Below are 20,740 nucleotides of genomic sequence, written 5' to 3'. Positions count from 1 at the left end.
TTACGATTTTTTTCGTAGGCTTCAGGGATTCTAGTGTTAAAATAAGACAATCTTAAAAGAATATTATACCCAAAAATGGTATGTGCATTTTTTATATTTACTTAATCCTATGTAGTTTGTAGTGAAATTTTAATGTCATATTTTCGTACAGAAAGTAGATACATAACTCAACATATAACTAAAAGGTGTACAACAGAAAAAAATGTTAAAAACATCCTTGGCTAAAAGGTAAAGAATTCTTACATTATACATTCCCATAATACTGTGCTTTTAAATTGAATATTAATCCCATCTTCCAAAACACCCACCCACCCAATTTGGGAATGTGTGTCCTGTTTATAATGTGCACCGATTATTCTAGAAAATTTAACAATGTTTTAGCTGTTTGTCTTGAACATACAAATGGCTAGCTGACATGTGGATTGTGCTAAACAAGTAACGTGAGATGTATGGTTATTTTTGCATAGATGTTTGCCATTATACAGCATTTGTCATCACTGTGTTCCTGCCATTTGTTTTTAAATCCACAAAAAATTTCACTCTGTATGATATAAAGTTTGTATATTTCTCACAAATGGAATGAATATTTGTCTGTTTCATCCAAATTCTGCCAAAAGAAGTTGTGTTAATTTTGGTGTTTACTTTATGTAACTACAGTAATCCCTCCTCCATCGCGGGGGTTGCGTTCCAGAGCCACCCGCGAAATAAGAAAATCCGCGAAGTAGAAACCATATGTTTATATGGTTATTTTTATATTGTCATGCTTGGGTCACAGATTTGCGCAGAAACACAGGAGGTTGTAGAGAGACAGGAACGTTATTCAAACACTGCAAACAAACATTTGTCTCTTTTTCAAAAGTTTAAACTGTGCTCCATGACAAGACAGAGATGACAGTTCTGTCTCACAATTAAAAGAATGCAAACATATCTTCCTCTTCAAAGGAGTGCGTGTCAGGAGCACAGAATGCCACATAGATAGAGAAAACAATCTCTACCAAACAAATCAATAGGGCTGTTTGACTTTTAAGTATGCGAAGCACCGCAGCACAAAGCTGTTGAAGGCGGCAGCTCACACCCCCTCCGTCAGGAGCAGAGAGAGAGACAGAGTTTGTTTTTCAGTCAAAAATCAATACGTGCCCTTCGAGCTTTTAAGTATGCGAAGCATCGTGCAGCATGTCGTTTCAGGAAGCAGCTGCACAAAAGATAGCAACGTGAAGATAATCTTTCAGCATTTTTAGACGAGCGTCCGTATCGTCTAGGTGTGCGAACAGCCCCCCTGCTCAATCCCCATACGTCAGGATCACAGATAGTCAGCGCAAGAGAGAGATAGAGAAAAGTAAGCAATCTAGCTTCTCAGCCATCTGCCAATAGCGTCCCTTGTATGAAATCAACTGGGCAAACCAACTGAGGAAGCATGTACCAGAAATTAAAAGACCCATTGTCCGCAGAAATCCGCGAACCAGCAAAAAATCCGCGATATATATTTAAATATGCTTACATATAAAATCCGCGATGGAGTGAAGGCGCGAAAGGCGAAGCGCGATATAGCGAGGGATCACTGTACATTATATAGCAAAGTTGTGTAACAAAATTTTAATGTAGCATTGCCTATTGTAAAATGTACCTACATGATACTTCTTTGGGAGGCAAGATCTGGATTTCACTCTTACTATACAATAGTAAAACAAAAGTATGCAGCCACCTCACCTAAAGAATAATATGAAATTTATCTCTGTTAATCTTTCTTACTATTACACTTGGTAATGTTAATGTCTCATTTGCAGTTACAAATAATGGAAAATACTTTACCAGCATGATAAACATTCCAGGAATGTTAAAAAAAAAAAAAAAAAAAAAAAAAAAAAAATGTTCACACATTTAGTTTCTCTGAAATTGATAGTGAGTGAATGCAAAGCACACAATGCTGACTAATAAATGTTGGGTGACCAAGGTCAATAAAACCTCCAAAATATTTTGCTAGTGAAAATATAAATGTATGAGATCACATTCTGCAGCAGTGTTGCACTGTATTTCATCATTTCCGGGTAACAGACTGTTGTGAGATAACATGGCAGGTGTGTGCAGCATCTGTACCAAAACAGCAGTTCTGCAGCTTAAAATAGTGCTTTTTCAAAAATTGTACACCATTGTACATTTTTATAATCGGCTCCTTTTTGTGTATTTCAGAAAAATAAATATTTTACAAAAGTTAAGAGTTCTGTTCTTTCAACATTAGTTAAAATTATAGAAAATCTAAAAATAATAAAATAAAATTGATTTACTTTATCATAAGAACCTCAAATTAGCACATGATGCAGGGTTACTTGCATTATGTTTTAATAATTGACACAGGTTTATTACAAACTAAGAAACTTCTGGATTAAGGATCACGTTATTCCTGTGGTATAAATTAAAAATTGAAACATGTTTAGCAAAATGCAGTCAAGTTTATTGTCATGTACGCATAGTACAATTAAATTTAATTTTTGTATGGCTTCTCAGAAAAAAATGTCAAAAATACAATACCAAAAGAAGTACATTAAAACTTAACATAATATGATATATATACAGTTCATGGTGTTATTTTACAATATTCTTGTGATTCAGTGGGCTTACAACTATTAGATAGAAACCTACTCTTGAATCTACTACAAGTATGAGTAGCAGTGGCCCTATACCATTTCCCCGTAAGAACAAGTGAGAAAAGCAATACTGCAGGATGGCTGTGTTTTGTATATGTCATGAATAGAAATCTGCGAAGTGTCTCTCCGGGGGTCACCATCTTATGGTGGTGGAGTGGTCTGTGTGACCCTAGGGAGCTATGTTGTCTGGAGGGGAGGGGTACCAACAGGCAAGGCTTTGACATTGGCAGTCAGCGATACAAAAAGCTGAGTGCAGAAGGATTTTATAAAGACTATGGAAAGTGCCTGTAGATCCCTAAGACGATGTGGGTACCGCTCCATCTCCCTTTTGGGAGCCCTTGAACCTGACACCGTCAGTAATGTAACCAGATGAGGTAGACCATGAGGACACCAAACGAAGCAAGGGAGAAGGTGCAATGCGCAAACGGTGCTTTTATTAACAAAAAATAAATAAAAACAAAATTCCAAATAAAGTGCAGTGCTTCGTGTTCAATAAATAAATAATCCATAAAAAAGGTAAAAATTACAAACGGTTAAAACAAGGCTAAAACGAGATTAGAATGCTGTAGCAGACATTTGGGGTCAAACCAGCTAAGCATAACTCCTTCCAATCTCTCCAGCTCACCCAAGGTATGCTCAGCGGTAGAGACTTCAGCCGCAGTGGTCCTCACACTACCAACACCCATCTTCGCTGCCTCCATCGGCGTCTGCTAGACCACTCGGGGTCGGTTGTCCTCCCGTCTTCCTTCTTGCATTCGTATTCGTCCCACGGATCCCTAGGGCGGACTCCTCCACGATCGTACCCACTCTCCCATTCAGTGTCTACAATCCGTCCCTAGAGCGCCGATCCTTTTTTCTATCCGGGACCCCTGACTGCGCTGACCTCTCTTTTTCAGCTGGCTGGCTGGCTTATCCTATTTCTTTTGCCCCCAATGCTGTGCTCTCACTCTCCAAGCCTTTCCTTCCTTTCAGTTTCTCTTTTCTTTTTCGTCTCCCTCTTCTTCTCTGTGCTGGCCCATTCTTATATTTCACCGTGGGCGCAGCGCCTCAATCATGCACCACAGGAAGCTGATTAAGCAATTCAGAACGATCACATCCTCATGTGTAGGTGCAACTTGCCCCAATTACCTCATCAACTCCCCGCAGCTGCACAATTGCACCCATGGAGACTGACATAGCGAAATAGATTATTTAAAATCTGGCCTCTGTTTTGAAGCCGCGGACCCACTATACCACAATCCCACTCAAAGAGGTTCTAGAAAACCAGTAGCCGACTCAGAAGCGGGAGGCAGGCATTCACCAAGGCTTTTTTCAGGTAGAGGTGGGGAAAAACTGACCTGGGCTGAGGATGTAGACTGGAGAATGTGCTCCAACTATCAGGAGATCACACTCCAGATCCTCTGTGAGAAAGCTTATGCCAGGATACTAGAAAGGAGACTCCCATCCATTCATGTAACTCAGATCCAGGAGGATGCAATATGGATTCTATCCAGACCGTGGAACAGCAGACCAGCTCTTTACCTTTATGAGGATCCTGGAGAGTGCATGGGAGTATGTCCAATCAGTCTACATGTGTTTTGAGAACTTAAAGAATGTTTATGACAGTGTCCCTCGATAGAATCAGTCAAGGGCCCCAGAAGCCCAAACTCTCCCAGCACCCTAACACTAGAATCCCTGAAGTCCCTGAAAAAAGTGGTAATGATGGGTCACCTTAAATTCCCTCATTCCTCCTCATCAGCGATTTTGTTTTGCAAATGTGTCAATCAGCGCAAGCAGCCTACTATTCCATCCCCCACCAATGCAGCTGAATTTCTCCCAGCTCAAGTCTCTTTATCTCAGACTAAGCTGCCTGGAATTGTATAGGGTAAATAATATATCATTATTTTTTAATACATACGTTTCATGTGTGTTCCGTGTTTTTTAAAATAATTTATCTTAATTCATTCTTCCATCAACTATAGTGAAGTGCTCCTCTGAAATAAAAAATACCTCATTAGCCATAAACTGGTTTTCTTTAAAAATGAATATTCCAAATTCTTTAATAATTTTTCCAGTCTTGAAGTAAAATACATGACCAACCCAATGTCTTTTCAGCCAATATCAAACTTCTGTTAAAAAAGCATCTTTTCAATGAGTATTATTCTTTTTCTTTTATGTAATTTCTACTGTCTTGTTAGTGTGTATTGAATTGTAAAGTGTCCTTGAGTGTATGAAAGGCGCTACATAAATAAAACGTATTATTATTAAGATTATTAATATTTAAGTGCTTTTTTTCAGGAAGGCTATTTTTGTCTTTGATGTGATACTATATTTTCTTCTTTTCTGAATTTGTGATGGAGACTTTTAAATTTTCAAAGTATAATATTGTATCTATCTAACCAAATTTTTAAACATATTCTCAAATCAGACTTTATTTAGGGTCTCTGAGGACTGAAGCCTATCCTGGCAGCACTGGGCACAGGGCAGGAAACAGCCATTCCATCACATGTCCCATTGTTTATTATTCATAGTATTTTAACTTTGAGCATTTTGAATTGTTAAGTTTATATAGTAGGCCATGAGAACTGTATAGGAAAATGAGATCTTCTACAAGTAACTCATCATATGGTGTATAGGTTTCTCATAGATTTTTCATAATAAATGTCTTTAGATATTGCATACACATTTAATGGCAGTAATTTCTCCCATAAAGGTACAGAGCTCGTGTGGAGAAAGTAGAGACACCTTCAAAGGTCCATGTGTTTTACATCGACTATGGCAATGTAAGTAACCTCTTTTAACTTTTACAGCAAGATAATGGACATTTTTTCATGAAAAATTGCATATTGTGTTCCATGGTTCAAAGAAAATAATTTAGTAAATCTATTTATCAGCATCTGTGTAATTTTTACAGTTGTGGTTATTTTAACTTGTTCTGCTTTAACATTTCAATTGACATAATGTGAATAGACACTACAACAGATTACCTGAATGGTAAGGATTATGAGTAACTTTTGGACATTTCATGGTTGCATTCAGTATAACCATTGTTCTGGCTGAATGTAAAGTTGGTGGTGCAAAAAAGAGTACAACATTTAAATAAATTGATATCCACTAGCTCTTACTCAGCTATTCATTAGATTCAAAATGTTTTTCATATTGTATCCACAAGCAGTAAAGGCATAGTCATTAATATATATTTTAACAAAGATTTTTTTTTTTGTTTAAAGATTTACAATTTAGAGATGTACTTGTTATACTCTGATATATAGAGACAGAGTCAGGGTACCTTGGCCATTTCATTACTTAACTGACAATACATTAAGACTCAATATGTGTTGAAAGTGTACAATTTATCTTATGTGAAAAATCAGTAAAACAAATAATAAATAAAGGGCTTAAGGCCCTGACCCAACCAGCTGCGTTTACACACAAATGTGAGCAAAACACTTATGCCATGAGACAGAAACTATTGTGATAACTTGACGAAACCTTCAGACCAAACATTTAAACTCTTGCCAGTTGACTAAAGAAAGAACCTTTTTTTTAAACAATGGACATTAGTGTTCAACATTACAGTTAATGATAATTACAAAAAAGAATTCAATTAAAGTTGGAGTAAAAGCCTAAAAAGGCTATAATAGGTAAGGAAATAAACACTGTAGTGTCTCCCATCTCCATCCAGTTCCCTTGGTGCTGTAAACATGTGCTTATTTCACTCTGTGGTTAACCCAGGGCTGCAGAGAATCATGCTGAAACTGTTTTAAAAGTGCCCATTTTTTGCAGGTGGTTCTTGATTTCTCCTTGTTACGTAAGCATAAGATAACAGAATATTAATGAATTATTTTACAATGTTAAATTACTTGGAAAGGCATGTGCAGTATTTTATTTTATTATTAAGGTATATCTGCCATCTAGATTCTTAAGAGAAATTCCCAAGCAAGGCTTTCTTCAGTCTGCTTTCAATTTACATTTCTTTTAGGGATTTTTTTTTTTTTTTTTTGCATATTTTGATTAATCACATAGCCGTTGTTTTTATTACAAAACCAAAAATTAACATATTAATACTTCAGCATGTACTTAAATAACACTTTACTAAAGAATTAATCCAAAACAGACATTTTGTTTTACTTCTTCCTTGATAATATAGCCATTTATCCATGACAAAAAAAGGGTTTTTAGTGCAGTGTTTGAAGTGTACTGATTCTATACATTTCCTCTCTCTCCTACACTGATTGTTTTAACCATGTCGTACTACAATGACAAGTGCTTATCTTTAAATCTTGTATCTTTCATTTACTTGGTTAACTTTGGTTCATTATACTTGATACACTGATCTCTGGATATTGTTAGAAGAATAGCAGTAAAGGTTTGTCTTCATTCTTCTATATTATAGCTTACTCAAGTTCAAATATATTTTATGTGTACATTGTACAATGAAATTCTTATTTACATGTCTCCTCTGAAACAATAATACTAATACAACACCAACAAAAGAAATGCACACACAAAGGCTATACATAGAGTGCAACATATATTTATATCTTGTATGTTGCACTGTATGTATGAATTTTAGGAATATATGAAAATATTTGCAATATACAGGTGCTGGTCATAAAATTAGAATATCATGACAAAGTTGATTTATTTCAGTAATTCCATTCAAAAAGTGAAACTTGCATATTAGATTCATTCATTACACACAGACTGATGTATTTCAAATGTTTATTTCTTTTAATGCTGATGATTATAACTGACAACTAATGAAAGTCCCAAATTCAGTATCTCGGAAAATTAGAATATCAATTAAGACCAATGCAAAAAAAGGATTTTTTTTTTAACAATGCAATACCAGTAATCACCAACAAGAATGGAGAAGAAATCATCGACCATAATAAAATAATGCACACATGTAGAGATTACTATAAGTCTTTATATTCCACTGAGCCCAAAGAAGACAACACACAATCTAATGCATTTCTGGATACATCACAGATACCACAAATAGATGCTTTAATTGCTGAGGAACTGGATAAACCTCTAACGCTAACAGAATTACTAGACGCTATAAAGTCACTACAAAGTGGGAAATCATCAGGCCCTGATGGTTACCCCGTAGAATTTTATAAGAAATTCTCCACTCAGCTAGCTCCCCTCTTATTGGCAACATTTACAGAACCTAGAGACAACCAAATACTACCTCAAACATTTCGACAAGCATTAATCACCGTCTTTCCTAAACAAAATAAGGACTTGTTACAATGTGCATCATACAGACCAATTTCACTCCTGAATAATGATGTTAAGATACTCTCAAAAATCCTAGCTAGAAGGATGGAGAAAGTGCTGCCCTCGGTAATATCACAAGATCAAACTGGATTTATTAAAGGCCGACACCTATCTTCAAATCTCCGACGCTTGTTTAATGTTATATATTCACCAGCAAAATCAAACACCCCAGAGATATTACTATCATTAGACGCAGAAAAAGCATTTGATATGATTGAATGGAATTACCTTTTCACTGCATTGGAGAAATTTGGGTTTGGCCCGAATATTTGTGCATGGATCAAACTACTGTATACCAATCCAGAAGCTTCAGTTTATATTAATAACATTTGCTCAGACTACTTTAAACTAGAACGTGGTACCAGACAAGGATGTCCCTTGTCGCCACTGTTGTTTGCAATCACTATTGAACCACTGGCGGTTCACTGCCGAAATTCTTATCAGATAAAGGGGATTGTCAGAGAAGGACTGGAACAGAAAATTTCTCTATATGCAGATGATATGGTCTTATATATATCAGACCCAGAAAACACTGTCCCCGCTGTTTTAACAGCACTAACAGAATTTCAAAAGATATCTGGTCTTAGAATTAATCTGAATAAAAGTATACTCTTTCCAGTGAATTCACAAGCATATAATATTAGATTAGACACCCTACCTTTTACCATAGCAGATCAGTTTAAATACCTAGGGGTAAATATCACAAGTAAACATAAAGCTCTCTATCAACAAAATTTTGGCGTCTGTATGGAAAAAATTAAGCAAGACTTGCATAGATGGTCAACCCTTCATCTCACTCTAGCCGGAAGAATTAACATTGTTAAGATGAATATCCTTCCTAAACTTCTCTTTTTATTTCAAAACATTCCAATATATATCAATAAATCGTTTTTTAAACAGTTAGATTCAACAATAACCTCATTCATTTGGAACTCAAAACACCCACGTATCCGAAGAGCGACCCTACAAAGACCTCAGGCAGAAGGTGGCATGGCTTTACCTAATTTTCAGTTTTATTACTGGGCAGCAAACATACAAGCCATAAAAACCTGGACACAAATAAATGAACATCCACAGGCTTGATCCGCAATAGAAGTAAAATCCTGTAGTACTTTATATTCCCTGCTCTGCTCTCCAATAAATGAAAGTTATCGCAAATATACTAATAACCCAATTGTGCTTTACTCACTCAGAATATGGAACCAAATTAGAAAGCATTTTAAGATGGAAAATCTTTTATCAGTGGCACCTCTGCAAGAGAACCACCTCTTTCAACCTTCGCAAGTATATCCAGTTTTTAATACCTGGAAAAGTTTTGGGATTAAAATGCTCAGAGATCTTTATATAGACAACATATTTACATCTTTTGAACAATTACGTTCAAAATTCAACCTCCCAGCTACACATTTCTTTTACTATCTTCAAATTAGAAATTTTGTTAAACAGAAATTGCCCGATTTCCCCCACCTTGCACCCTCCACAATGCTGGAAAAAATACTACTCAATTTCGAGGAAATAAACACTATTTCCGCAATATATAAAATCTTATTAGAGTCCCTACCTTTCAAAGATCCAAGAGGACATTGGGAAGAAGATCTCTTAATCAATATATCAGAAAAGGAGTGGAAGGTAGCAAAGCAGAGAATTCACTCGAGTTCTATATGCGCAAAGCATAGAATTATTCAACTAAAAATTATATATATCGAGCCCATCTGTCTCGCTTAAAACTGTCCAAAATGTTTCCAGGGCAGGATCCAACCTGCGAACGCTGCAACCAAGCTCCTGCCTCACTGGGTCACATGTTTTGGGCCTGCACCAAACTAACATCATTTTGGACAAAAATTTTTAAGTGCCTCTCAGACAGCCTTGGTATCACAATCCCTCCTAACCCATTAACAGCTGTGTTCGGTGTTCTTCCAGATGGACTTGAATTGGAGAAGGACAAGCAAACGGTGATTGCATTCACTACACTTTTGGCACGCAGACTTATTTTGTTAAATTGGAAGAATCCTAATTCTCCTCTTATAAGTCAGTGGGAAACCGATGTTTTATATTATTTGAAATTGGAAAAAATCTAATTTTCAGTTAGAGGATCTGTACAAATTTTTTTCAAAACATGGCAGGATTTAATCAATATTATTTTAGAATAAGAGAAATAACTATTACCGCATTTACTTCTCCCTTTCTTTTGTTTAATGTTGCCTTATTAAAAAGCCTTAAGCAATTTTCCTTTAGCTAAGCTCTCCTTCTCAGGGGTGGGGTTTGATTAGTCTTCAAATTTGTTGGGTTATAAATTGATCTGTTTGTATGGAATGATTACAATGAAAATTAATAAAATAAAAATATTAAAAAAAAAAAAAAAAAGGATTTTTAGAAATGTTGGCCAACTGAAAGGTATGAACATGAAAAGTATGAGCATGTACAGCACTCAATATTTAGTTGGGGCTCCTTTGGCCTGGATTACTGCAGCAATGTGGCGTGGCATGGAGTCGATCAGTCTGTGGCACTGCTCAGGTGTTATGAGAGCCCATGTTGCTCTGATAGTGGCCTTCAGCTCTTCTGAATTGTTGGGTCTGGCGTATTGCATTTTCCTCTTCACAATACCCCATAGATTTTCTATGGGGTTAAGGTCAGGCGAGTTTGCTGGTCAATCAAGAACAGGGATACCATGGTCCTTAAACCAGGTACTGGTAGCTTTGGCACTGTGTGCAGGTGCCAGGTCCTGTTGGAAAATGAAATCTGCATCTCCATAAAGTTCATCAGCAGCAGGAAGCATGAAGTGCTCTAAAACTTCCTGGTAGATGGTTGCGTTGACCTTGGACCTCAGAAAACACAATGGACCAACACCAGCAGATGGCATGGCACCCCAAACCATCACTGACTGTGGAAACTTTACACTGGACCTCACGCAACGTGGATTCTGTGCCTCTTCTCTCTTCCTCCAGACTCTGGGACCTTGATTTCCAAAGGAAATGCAAAATTTACTTTCATCAGAAAGCAGCAGTCCAGTCCTTTTTGTCTTTAGCCCAGGCGAGACGCTTCTGACGCTGTCTCTTGTTCAAGAGTGGCTTGACACAAGGAATGCGACAGCTGAAACCCATGTCTTGCATACGTCTGTGCGTGGTTGTTCTTGAAGCACTGACTCCAGCTGCAGTCTACTCCTTGTGAATCTCCCCCAAATTTTTGAATGGGTTTTTGTTTCACAATCCTCTCCAGGATGCGGTTATCCCTATTGCTTGTACACTTTTTTCTACCACATCTTGTCCTTCCCTTCGCCTCTCTAATAATGTGCTTGGACACAGAGCTCTGTGAACAGCCAGCCTCTTTAGCAATGACCTTTTGTGTCTTGCCCTCCTTGTGCAAGGTGTCAATGGTCATCTTTTGAACAACTGTCAAGTCAGCAGTCTTCCCCATGATTGTGTAGCGTACAGAACTAGACTGAGAGACCATTTAAAGGCTTTGAGGTTTTGAGTTAATTAGCTGATTAGAGTGTGGCACCAGGTGTCTTCAATATTGAACCTTTTCACAATACAGTAATCCCTCGCTATATCGCGCTTCGCCTTTCGCGGCTTCACTCCATCGCGGATTTTATATGTAAGCATATTTAAATATATATCGCGGATTTTTCGCTGCTTCGCGGGTTTCTGCGGACAATGGGTCTTTTAATTTCTGGTACATGCTTCCTCAGTTGGTTTGCCCAGTTGATTTCATACAAGGGACGCTATTGGCGGATGGCTGAGAAGCTACCCAACTTACTTTTCTCTCTCTCTCTTGCGCTGACTCTCTCTGATCCTGACATAGGGGGTGTGAGCAGGGGGGCTGTTCGCACATCTAGACGATAGGGACACTCGTCTAAAAATGCTGAAAGATTATCTTCACAGCTGCTGTGTGCAGCTGCTTAGTGAAGCGACATGCTGCAAAGTGCTTCGCATACTTAAAAGCTCAAAGGGCACGTATTGATTTTTCTCTGTCTCTCTCTCTCCCTGCTCCTGACGGAGGGGGTGTGAGCTGCCGCCTTCAACAGCTTTGTGCCGCGGTGCTTCGCATACTTAAAAGAAAAACAGCCCTATTGATTTGTTTGCTTCACTCCTTTGAAGAGGAAGATATGTTTGCATTCTTTTAATTGTGAGATGGAACTGTCATCTCTGTCTTGTCATGGAGCACAGTTTAAACTTTTGAAAAAGAGACAAATGTTTGTTTGCAGTGTTTGAATAACGTTCCTGTCTCTCTACAACCTCCTGTGTTTCTGCGCAAATCTGTGACCCAAGCATGACAATATAAAAATAACCATATAAACATATGGTTTCTACTTCGCGGATTTTCTTATTTCGCGGGTGGCTCTGGAACGCAACCCCCGCGATGGAGGAGGGACTACTGTATTCTAATTTTCGGAGATACTGAATTTGGGACTTTCATTAGTTGTCAGTTATAATCATCAACATTAAAAGAAATAAACATTTGAAATACATCAGTCTGTGTGTAATGAATGAATCTAATATACAAGTTTCACTTTTTGAATGGAATTACTGAAATAAATCAACTTTGTCATGATATTCTAATTTTATGACCAGCACCTTTATACTACATTATTTGATCATGAACTGCTTGCAACTGTTGTGCACCTGTAGAAATTACTTACAACAGATTGAGAAATCTGTGTTTTCTTCAGATGTCTGAGTAATTAGTGGCATTAATGAGCCTAACTGAAATTATTTTCTTCATTTTAATAAACGCAAGGAATCAACTTTTCAGTGTCCCTGCAGGTCCATTGACCAATATATTAATCAAGTAATTAATATTTTTCCTTAGAGAGAGAGTAAGCTCACTGAGCTCAAATACTTGCAAAAATTTAAATTGTATACACATGGGCTTGTATAACCAAAAAGTATTATAAACCCAAAGCAAATGTTAGGTAGCTTATAAATCTGTTAAAATGGTTTCAGTATATTCAGCATTGCAAACAGCGAATATGATTATTAGTATAAGGTACATAAGCCTTTATTTCTTAAATTTAAGAAAAACAACTCATTTTCAGTCTACGTTACATTCTTTCAGTACTCCATTATTACAAAACTTTACAATTTACAGTATATATGTAATTTTGCAGGCTGACCTGCCCTGCTTTTAATAGAAAGTCTTTAGTTCTAAAATGTTTCAGAATGAGCAAACTATAGTAGTAGTGAAACACTAAGCATCTTACCTCCACCTCATGAGCAATGAACATTAACGAGCATTTACATAAATCCCAGTGTGCACTATTCTACATGCGCAGCAATGATATTTAGAGAACAGTGTGAAACTGTTCAAACTCCCCTTTCCTTAAAGCAAATCACACATTAAGTGCATATTTAAAGCCAAATAATCTTATTTATTATAGTTTCTTTCAGATGTTGGAAATATTTTTAAAAATGTAGCCATTTTTTGCATCTTTCACATTTATTGATGATGTTTGGAATGTTCAGAAGATTACAAAAATGTTAAAATAGTTAAAGCCCTTGCAAATGTTTTCTCCCCAAGAAGAACTGGCTTTTTTCTTCTTTAATTGACACTGAAGCACTTGTTAGTCAGGGTAGATTTCTAAATCTTCTATTTACAATTTATCATGTGAATTGAACTAATTTTAGTTCTCAGTAAGTGGCAAATGTAAAAACACTTCCTGAAGTGCAGCATGCCGCTTTAATGGAGCCATCAGATAATCTTAATTGCTTTATGGTTTTAACCAAAGATGTAGGCTGATTATCATGTAATACACTTCTGATTGTTTTAAAAAAAATGTTGCCACTAGACTGAAATCTGTTAAATACCGTATTTAAAAAAAATATGTATTTACTTTCATTGCTAATTTTTATTTCAGAGAACATGTTTCAAGGGATCAAATGAAAATGATAATTCTTATGAATATTCTTTATAAATGAATCTAAAAGTTTACAAGACTTAAAATCTACTGCATAGTGTCACAGTGAAGATGTCTCAGCTTCATACAGTGTGTCGATATTCTCGTTTATCTTAAAAGGAAATATGACATTATTGCTTCTTTGTATATCAATTCAGAGAACAGGCCAGTAGAGTTAAAGGACAGCCATTTTTGGAGCAGTGTTTGATTCTAAATCGGAAAACATGTAAAGACAAACGTCTGCTAGTAGCATCTTTCATGTGTGTACTTCTAATGACAGGTAGAAAGATTCAGAACACACTTTATGTTCAGCTACAAGAACCAAATAATTATTAAATATTTTTAATCATATTGTTTAGTACAGATGGTTTTAATGTGAAAGTAGCATTGATGCAGAGGTAAAATCCTTCCACTGTGGAGTGCAGGAGCCTGCCCCCGCAACAAGGAGAAAACTAAGATGAGGTGCCATATGTACAGTAAATGTGTGTGTGTATGTGTGTGTGTGTATATATATATATATATATATGTGTGTGTGTATGTATGTATATCTATGTATGTGTATGTATATCTATGTATGTGTATGTATATCTATGTATGTGTATGTATATATATATATGTGTATGTATATCTATGTATGTGTATGTATATATATATATATGTGTATGTATATATATAATATATATATATATATATATATATATATATATATATATATATATATATATATATAAAATTAAAAATGTAGTGTCACAATTGTGCATAGTGAAGATTGTACCTAAACTGTCAAAAGCAAAAAAAATTCAAAAGTCCTCTCTTTACTATTGCAAAACACATTTTATGTACTGGGTATAGGTTTACTTTGGATTGTATGTTTTATGCACTGACTAGAATGACTGGCAAAACAAAATTTTCCAGATTTCAGTAAATGTGTTTTCATTATTTTGCACTGCATCCTATTCAGGGTCATATGGTCAGTTTGATTCAATTACAGTCTGTTCACAAGTGCATTTACTTCTGATTTTTCTGATCTGTCTGATGATGATTAAATTTGTGAAAACACAGGGCCAGAGATTGGATGGATTGGAGAGGTACTGTTAACTTCTAGTAGTTTCATGAAATAAAAGGTATTGTTGTCTACAAGAAACCTAGATGGAGAACTTATTGGAAGCTTTTTTAAGGGACATTCCATTTGGCCTTAGCAGCAGGGAAGTTAATATAGAAGCACAGATGTTGTACAGGAGCCTGATTGTTACAAATAAATAAATACATTACTCCATTAGGTACATACATTTATATTTAACCAATTTAAACGTCCACTTACTTAAATGTCATGACTGATACCTTGGTGACTACTTTACTCATGTGTGCATTGTACATTGAATACCACTATTTTAACACTGTTCAGTTTACATGTAGTCATTTATTGATAATATAATATCTTTGTATTGCATTATCGTTGGAGTGTTTTTTCAGAAGAGGCACAAAGGCCATCTACAAGTTCATCTATTTTCTAGCTACTTTGTAAAGAGTGGGGAACAGTTCCACATACTGTTGACTATTTGTTATGTTGTTGTTAAACATACTTCAGCATGCATCAGCTCAAGTTAAAATATAATGAGCATTTTGCTGAAAGAGTTATTTCTTCCAATGAAAAGATGTACTTCATTTTTATCAGTATAAAAACAGGAAGGAGTAAGTTTCACAATTTTTTTTAAATTTTTGTTTATTTATTGAAAATAACATTGCATACAATCAAGTCGATCTTATACAACAAATGACATCATAGTTAATCTAGGAAAAAAGAAGACAAGAGAAAAAACTTCAGAAAGTTAAAAAAAAGCAAGATCAGAAAAGATTAAACCTAACAAAACAACGCCCACCAGGGAGAAAGGAGCTTAAAAAAGCGAGAATTTGTTTTTTTCTCGTTTTAAAAAGTGCAGAACATCAGTTACCTACTGACTTATAAAAGGTGGTTTGAGATTCTTCCAGTTAAGCAAAATATGTCTGTGTGCCAGTAGTGCGGTATAGGCTATTACAATCAGTTTGTCTTTCTCTACTTTAAGCCCATCTGAGGCTACAATAAACACACCTGTTAATGGGTTAGGAGTAATTGTAACACTAAGGCTGTTTGATAGGCATTCAAAGATTTTTTGTCCAAAGTAATGTTAATTTGGTGCACTCCCAAAATAAATGGCCCTCTGAAGCTGGAACTCGATTGTAAAACTTACAGGTTGGATTTTGCCCCAATACATTTTGGACAATTTTAAACGAGATGAATATGATTGTTGAAAGATTTTAAGTTGAATTATTGAATGCTTTGCACATACAGAGCTAGAGCGTGTTCTATGCATGGCTGCATTTGCTAAGACATTAATTGAACGATTCTTTTCCCACTGTACCCAAAAGGAACTTTGAAAGGAAGAGACTTTTTGAGATGTTTTTATATATTGTTGAGATACTGTCTAAGTCTTCAAGAGTGATTAGTATTTCTTCTAAAACAGAAATGAGTGGAAGGTGTGGAAAATTGGGTAGGTTTCTTTTAGCAAAATTTCTCATCTGAAAGTAGTGGAATAAATGTGTTGCTGGGATTTTTAATTTGAAGCGTAATTGTTGATAAAAGGCAAAAATGTTATTTACATTCAATTTTTTAAGTTTTTTTATTTCTGGACATTTTCCAAAGACACTGTGGGTTTGAGAGGGTTGAGAATGGTGATTGTCATGTAGAGGAGCAACAGATAAAACCTTCTCTGCCTTGAAGTACTTCATGCATTGGTTCCATATTCAGAGTGATTGATAGACAATTGGATTATTGGTATATTGAAAATATTACTGGGGCAGAAAGCTTGGCATATAAAGAAGTACAGCAAGATTTCATTTCCATTGCAGACCAGACTTGTGTAAATTCATAAATTTATTTCAATTTCCAGATCTTTATAGCTTGCATATTTGCCGACCAGTAATAAAATTGAAAGTTAGGTAGTGTCATGCCACCTTCTGTTTCCAAATGAGGTTATGATTGAATCTACTTTAACACTAGAATTACCAGAGCCTACGAAAAAACTCGTATATCCGGCCCACCTTAAATCGCTTCTTAAAACCTTTCTCACCTCTCCGCCAGCGTCTTTTGTCATCTAAATGTACTGATAAAGACAAGCTGCCAGCAGCCGGCTATTCCATCCCCCCAACGACTTAGAACGTAAACAAGCTTTTCCCAGCTCTTGCCTTGATTGATTACCTGGGAGTGAAGTGGAGTTTTAGAGTAGAAATAATAAGATTGTTATTTGGAACACACGCATTTCATATGTGTTGCATTTCTACAGTAATCTGTGTAAACACATTGTTAAAACAGAAACGTGTTATATATTCTAGTAGCAATTGACAAAATGTAGGCATAAACTATATAATGTATGAAGCCTGAAGTCCAAATATCAAAGAAACACTTTCACAAAAGGTACAAAAAAAAGCCACCACCAAAAAAACCTGCCTTAGTGTGAGACATTGATATGAATTAACTATCACTTCTTCCGTGGCGTAACAGTATCAGTCGCTGACTGGGAATCAGAAGGTCATGAGTTCGATCCTGCACAACTCCCATTTGAGAAGTGTTCTTATTTTCACTATTTTAGAATAAAAAGATACATTTGATTTCAGTCAGTAACAGCTGGTGTAATTTATGATATTTGTAAAGGTTAGCTTTATTTTTTTTAAATTCACTTTTCATTGTCTCAGTCGCGTTCAGGATCCATCCCTACCGCCCCCCACCTGACACTGCTGTTTTTACATAAAGACTCGCTATAGTTCTGCAGTGTATCACGATACATACGACCGCGTGTTTTTTTCCCCCAGTATTGCCAGTCCCCACGTGTTGCTGTATGCTGTTTCTTTTGTACTCCAGGACATGCAGAGGAAAGCCTAGTAAAGAGCAGTAACTTCAGCGCTATATGCAATCATCAGACACTCCCCATCTGACACTGCTAAAGCTCTGTAGTGTACTTGTGACTGCATTGTCGTACCAATGCTTGCGAACTGAAGTGTCTGCATGCACTTTTCGTGGCATTATACGTGTATTTTTGAGCATGCCCATGTAGCTCAAACACAGGAACATATGTTGATGTAAAAGTATAACAAAACAAGTGCACTTTTATTCAAGACTATAACCGAAGAAAAAAGAAAGCAAGTTACAGTAGGTGGAATGCTAAGAACTGCTGATTTCCATTCTGTGCTATATAACTGTTAACATTTGAATCTGATGATTGCATATAGCGCTGTCTGATTTAGTGTGCGCAAGAACATGCAGGTGGCCAGTTGCTGAGTGCTACAACGCACATTTTAAAAAAAGAAAGAGACAAATATATGTGACGTTTTGAAGAAATCATTTTATGACGCGAATAGTACCAATCAGAAAACATCGTCGAAGTAATGCAATATTATTTGAAAACGAACAGCGTCAGGTTGGGTGTGAAGTTATACTGGCGCTGTTTGAGTCAGATCAGAAGCTGAATAAGCTGAAAAAGCTCCTGTTCTGACTCTAAGTAAAAAAGCATGAATTAATCAACAGAAATAACCGCGATTGACATTTTAAAGTTAACGATTTACAGTGCATACCAATTTATAAATTCAATGTCCGTTTGAGGAAAAAAAAAACACTTTCTTCAAAGCTGGGAATCGAACTTGCGTCTCTGTGGCACAGTAAGGCAGTGGTGCTCCAAGTCAGCAAACCGTCCTTATAACTTATTTTTTTCAAGATCCATAGCACACAGACAGACAGAGCACTGCATAATACAGAGACAGACAGGCAAAGATATACAAACAAACAGGGAAGGCACATGTACTGAAAGAAAAAAAAAATCAACATGCGCGTTGTTTCTGCAGCACTGAATAAGCTCCCCCAATCTGACTCTCTAAGTAACAGCGCAAGTACAGACACAAATCAAGTGCATGTGTGTACTGTATAATATTAACAAAAAGAGCAGCTTACTACTGAAAACGGCAAATATAGGAGTGAGTGGGGATCGAACCAGGACTCTTGATTACACTTGGTTTGCGTCTGTACTTGCGCTATTACTTAGAGAGCCAGATCGGGGGAGGGGTGATGTTAGAGCGGGTGCGCATATTCAGTGCTTTTTCTTTCAGTACATGTGCCTTCCCTGTTTGTTTGTATATCTCTGCCTGTCTGTCTCTGTATTACGCAGTGCTCTGTCTGTCTGTGTGTTATGGATCTTGAAAAAAATAAGTTATAAGGACAGTTGTTCATGTTAATTGCAGTCTCAATTGTTAAAAAATATTTTAAAAGGAGCATCCCACATGAAAATATAACGATCTCATTAACTGACAGTGCATACCAATTTACAAATTTTATGTCCGTTTGAGGTTAAAAACAAAAAAAAGAAGTAACACTTTATCCCCAGCGGGGAATTGAACTCATGTTTGTGAAGCAAAGAAAAGCTACTCGGTCTGAGAAGCAAATCTTAGCGCGCTACGCCACGGAAACTGTTATATGGTGTGTGAAGCTTTTGTGGAAGTGTTTATTTGATCTTAGGAACTCGGGCTTTACACATTCTACATTTTGTAACATTTATTACTAAAATATGAAAAAGTTTCTGTTTTAGCAATGTGTTTACACAGATTACTGTAGAAACGGAACACGCATGAAATGCAAGTATTCCAAATAGCGATCTATTATTTCTATTCTAAAACTCCAGCAGTTCAGTCACTCCCAGGTAATCAAACAAGCCATGAGCTGGGAAAACTTAGTGAACGTTCTGCGATGGTGGGGGATGGAATAGCCGGCTGCTCGCTGCTCCTCATAATCGGCACATTTAGAAGTCAAAAGAGAGGTGAGAATGGTTTTAAGGTGGGCCGGATCTACGAGTTTTTTCGTAGACTCTGGTAATTCTAGTGTTAATAACGATTTGTTAATGTACAAAGGCATGCTCTGAAATAGAAAAAGAAGCTTGGGTTAGATGTTCATCTTGACAGTATTGATTCTCTGTGCTAATGTGAAAAGGAGAGTAGACCATCTCTTCACATCTTGTTTGATTTTTTCCCATGTTGATAGCAATGTTGTTACAATTTTTTTTTACTTGAGATTTTTACCCCTAGATATTTAAACTGTTCTGATAAAATAGTTATTTTGTCTAGTATAGTGTGTTATAGAGTTCACTTCACAAAGCACACTTTTACTCAAATTGATTTTGAGTCCAGATATATTTTGAAATTATGCTAGTGCATTCAGGACTAATGGTAAAGGTGGTGAATTACTTTGTACCAGTCCAAAAACCTCAGTCTATATTAACTACATGATCTCAACCTACTTCTGAAAAAACGTGGTATTCGACAAGGGTGCCTTATATCACGATTTCTTTTTGCAATAACTATCGGCCATTCACTTTCAAAATACGTTAAGATAATTCTGAGAAGGACTTGACCAGAAAATATCATTATATGTAGATGATATTGTACTGTATGTATCAGATCCACTTACCTCGTTACCATTAGTCCTTAATGCACCAGCAGAGTTTCACAAATTAACACTAGAATTACCAGTCTACGAAAAAACTCGTAGATCCAGCCCACCTTAAAACTGTTCTCACCTCTCCTTTATCTTCTAAATGTGCCGATTAACACGAGCAGCAAGCAGCTGACTATTCCATCCCCCACCGCCGCAGAACGTTCACTAAGTTTTCCCAGCTCATGCCTTGTTTGATTATCTGGGAGAAGTGCTGGAGTTTTAGAGTGGAAATAATAGATCGCTATTTGGAACACACGCATTTCATGTGTGTTCCCTTTCTACAGTAATCTTTGTAAACACATTTTTAAAACGTTTTTCATATTTTAGTAGTAAATGTACCTGTTACAATGTACACGCTTCTCTCTATGCTGTGGTTCCTATTTCACACCTGAAAGAAAGAGACAATATATGTGAAAACATCATCGC

General features: G+C 36.4%; 1 protein-coding gene across 1 annotated transcript in view; it reads left to right on the top strand.

The window, feature by feature from the left end:
• snd1 (staphylococcal nuclease and tudor domain containing 1) overlaps positions 1-20,740 on the top strand; it is a 535,431-nt gene that overhangs the window by 433,733 nt on the left and 80,958 nt on the right. Inside the window, exon 20 of the mRNA XM_028814871.2 lies at positions 5,335-5,404. Within this exon, the coding sequence (XP_028670704.1) occupies positions 5,335-5,404 (70 nt within the window). The remainder of the gene's footprint in view (positions 1-5,334; positions 5,405-20,740) is intronic.

Source organism: Erpetoichthys calabaricus, chromosome 1, assembly GCF_900747795.2.
Source record: "Erpetoichthys calabaricus chromosome 1, fErpCal1.3, whole genome shotgun sequence".
Lineage (NCBI taxonomy): Eukaryota > Metazoa > Chordata > Cladistia > Polypteriformes > Polypteridae > Erpetoichthys > Erpetoichthys calabaricus.
The sequence above is the reverse complement of the archived record's forward strand: the minus strand, read 5'-3'. Positions and strand labels throughout refer to the sequence as shown.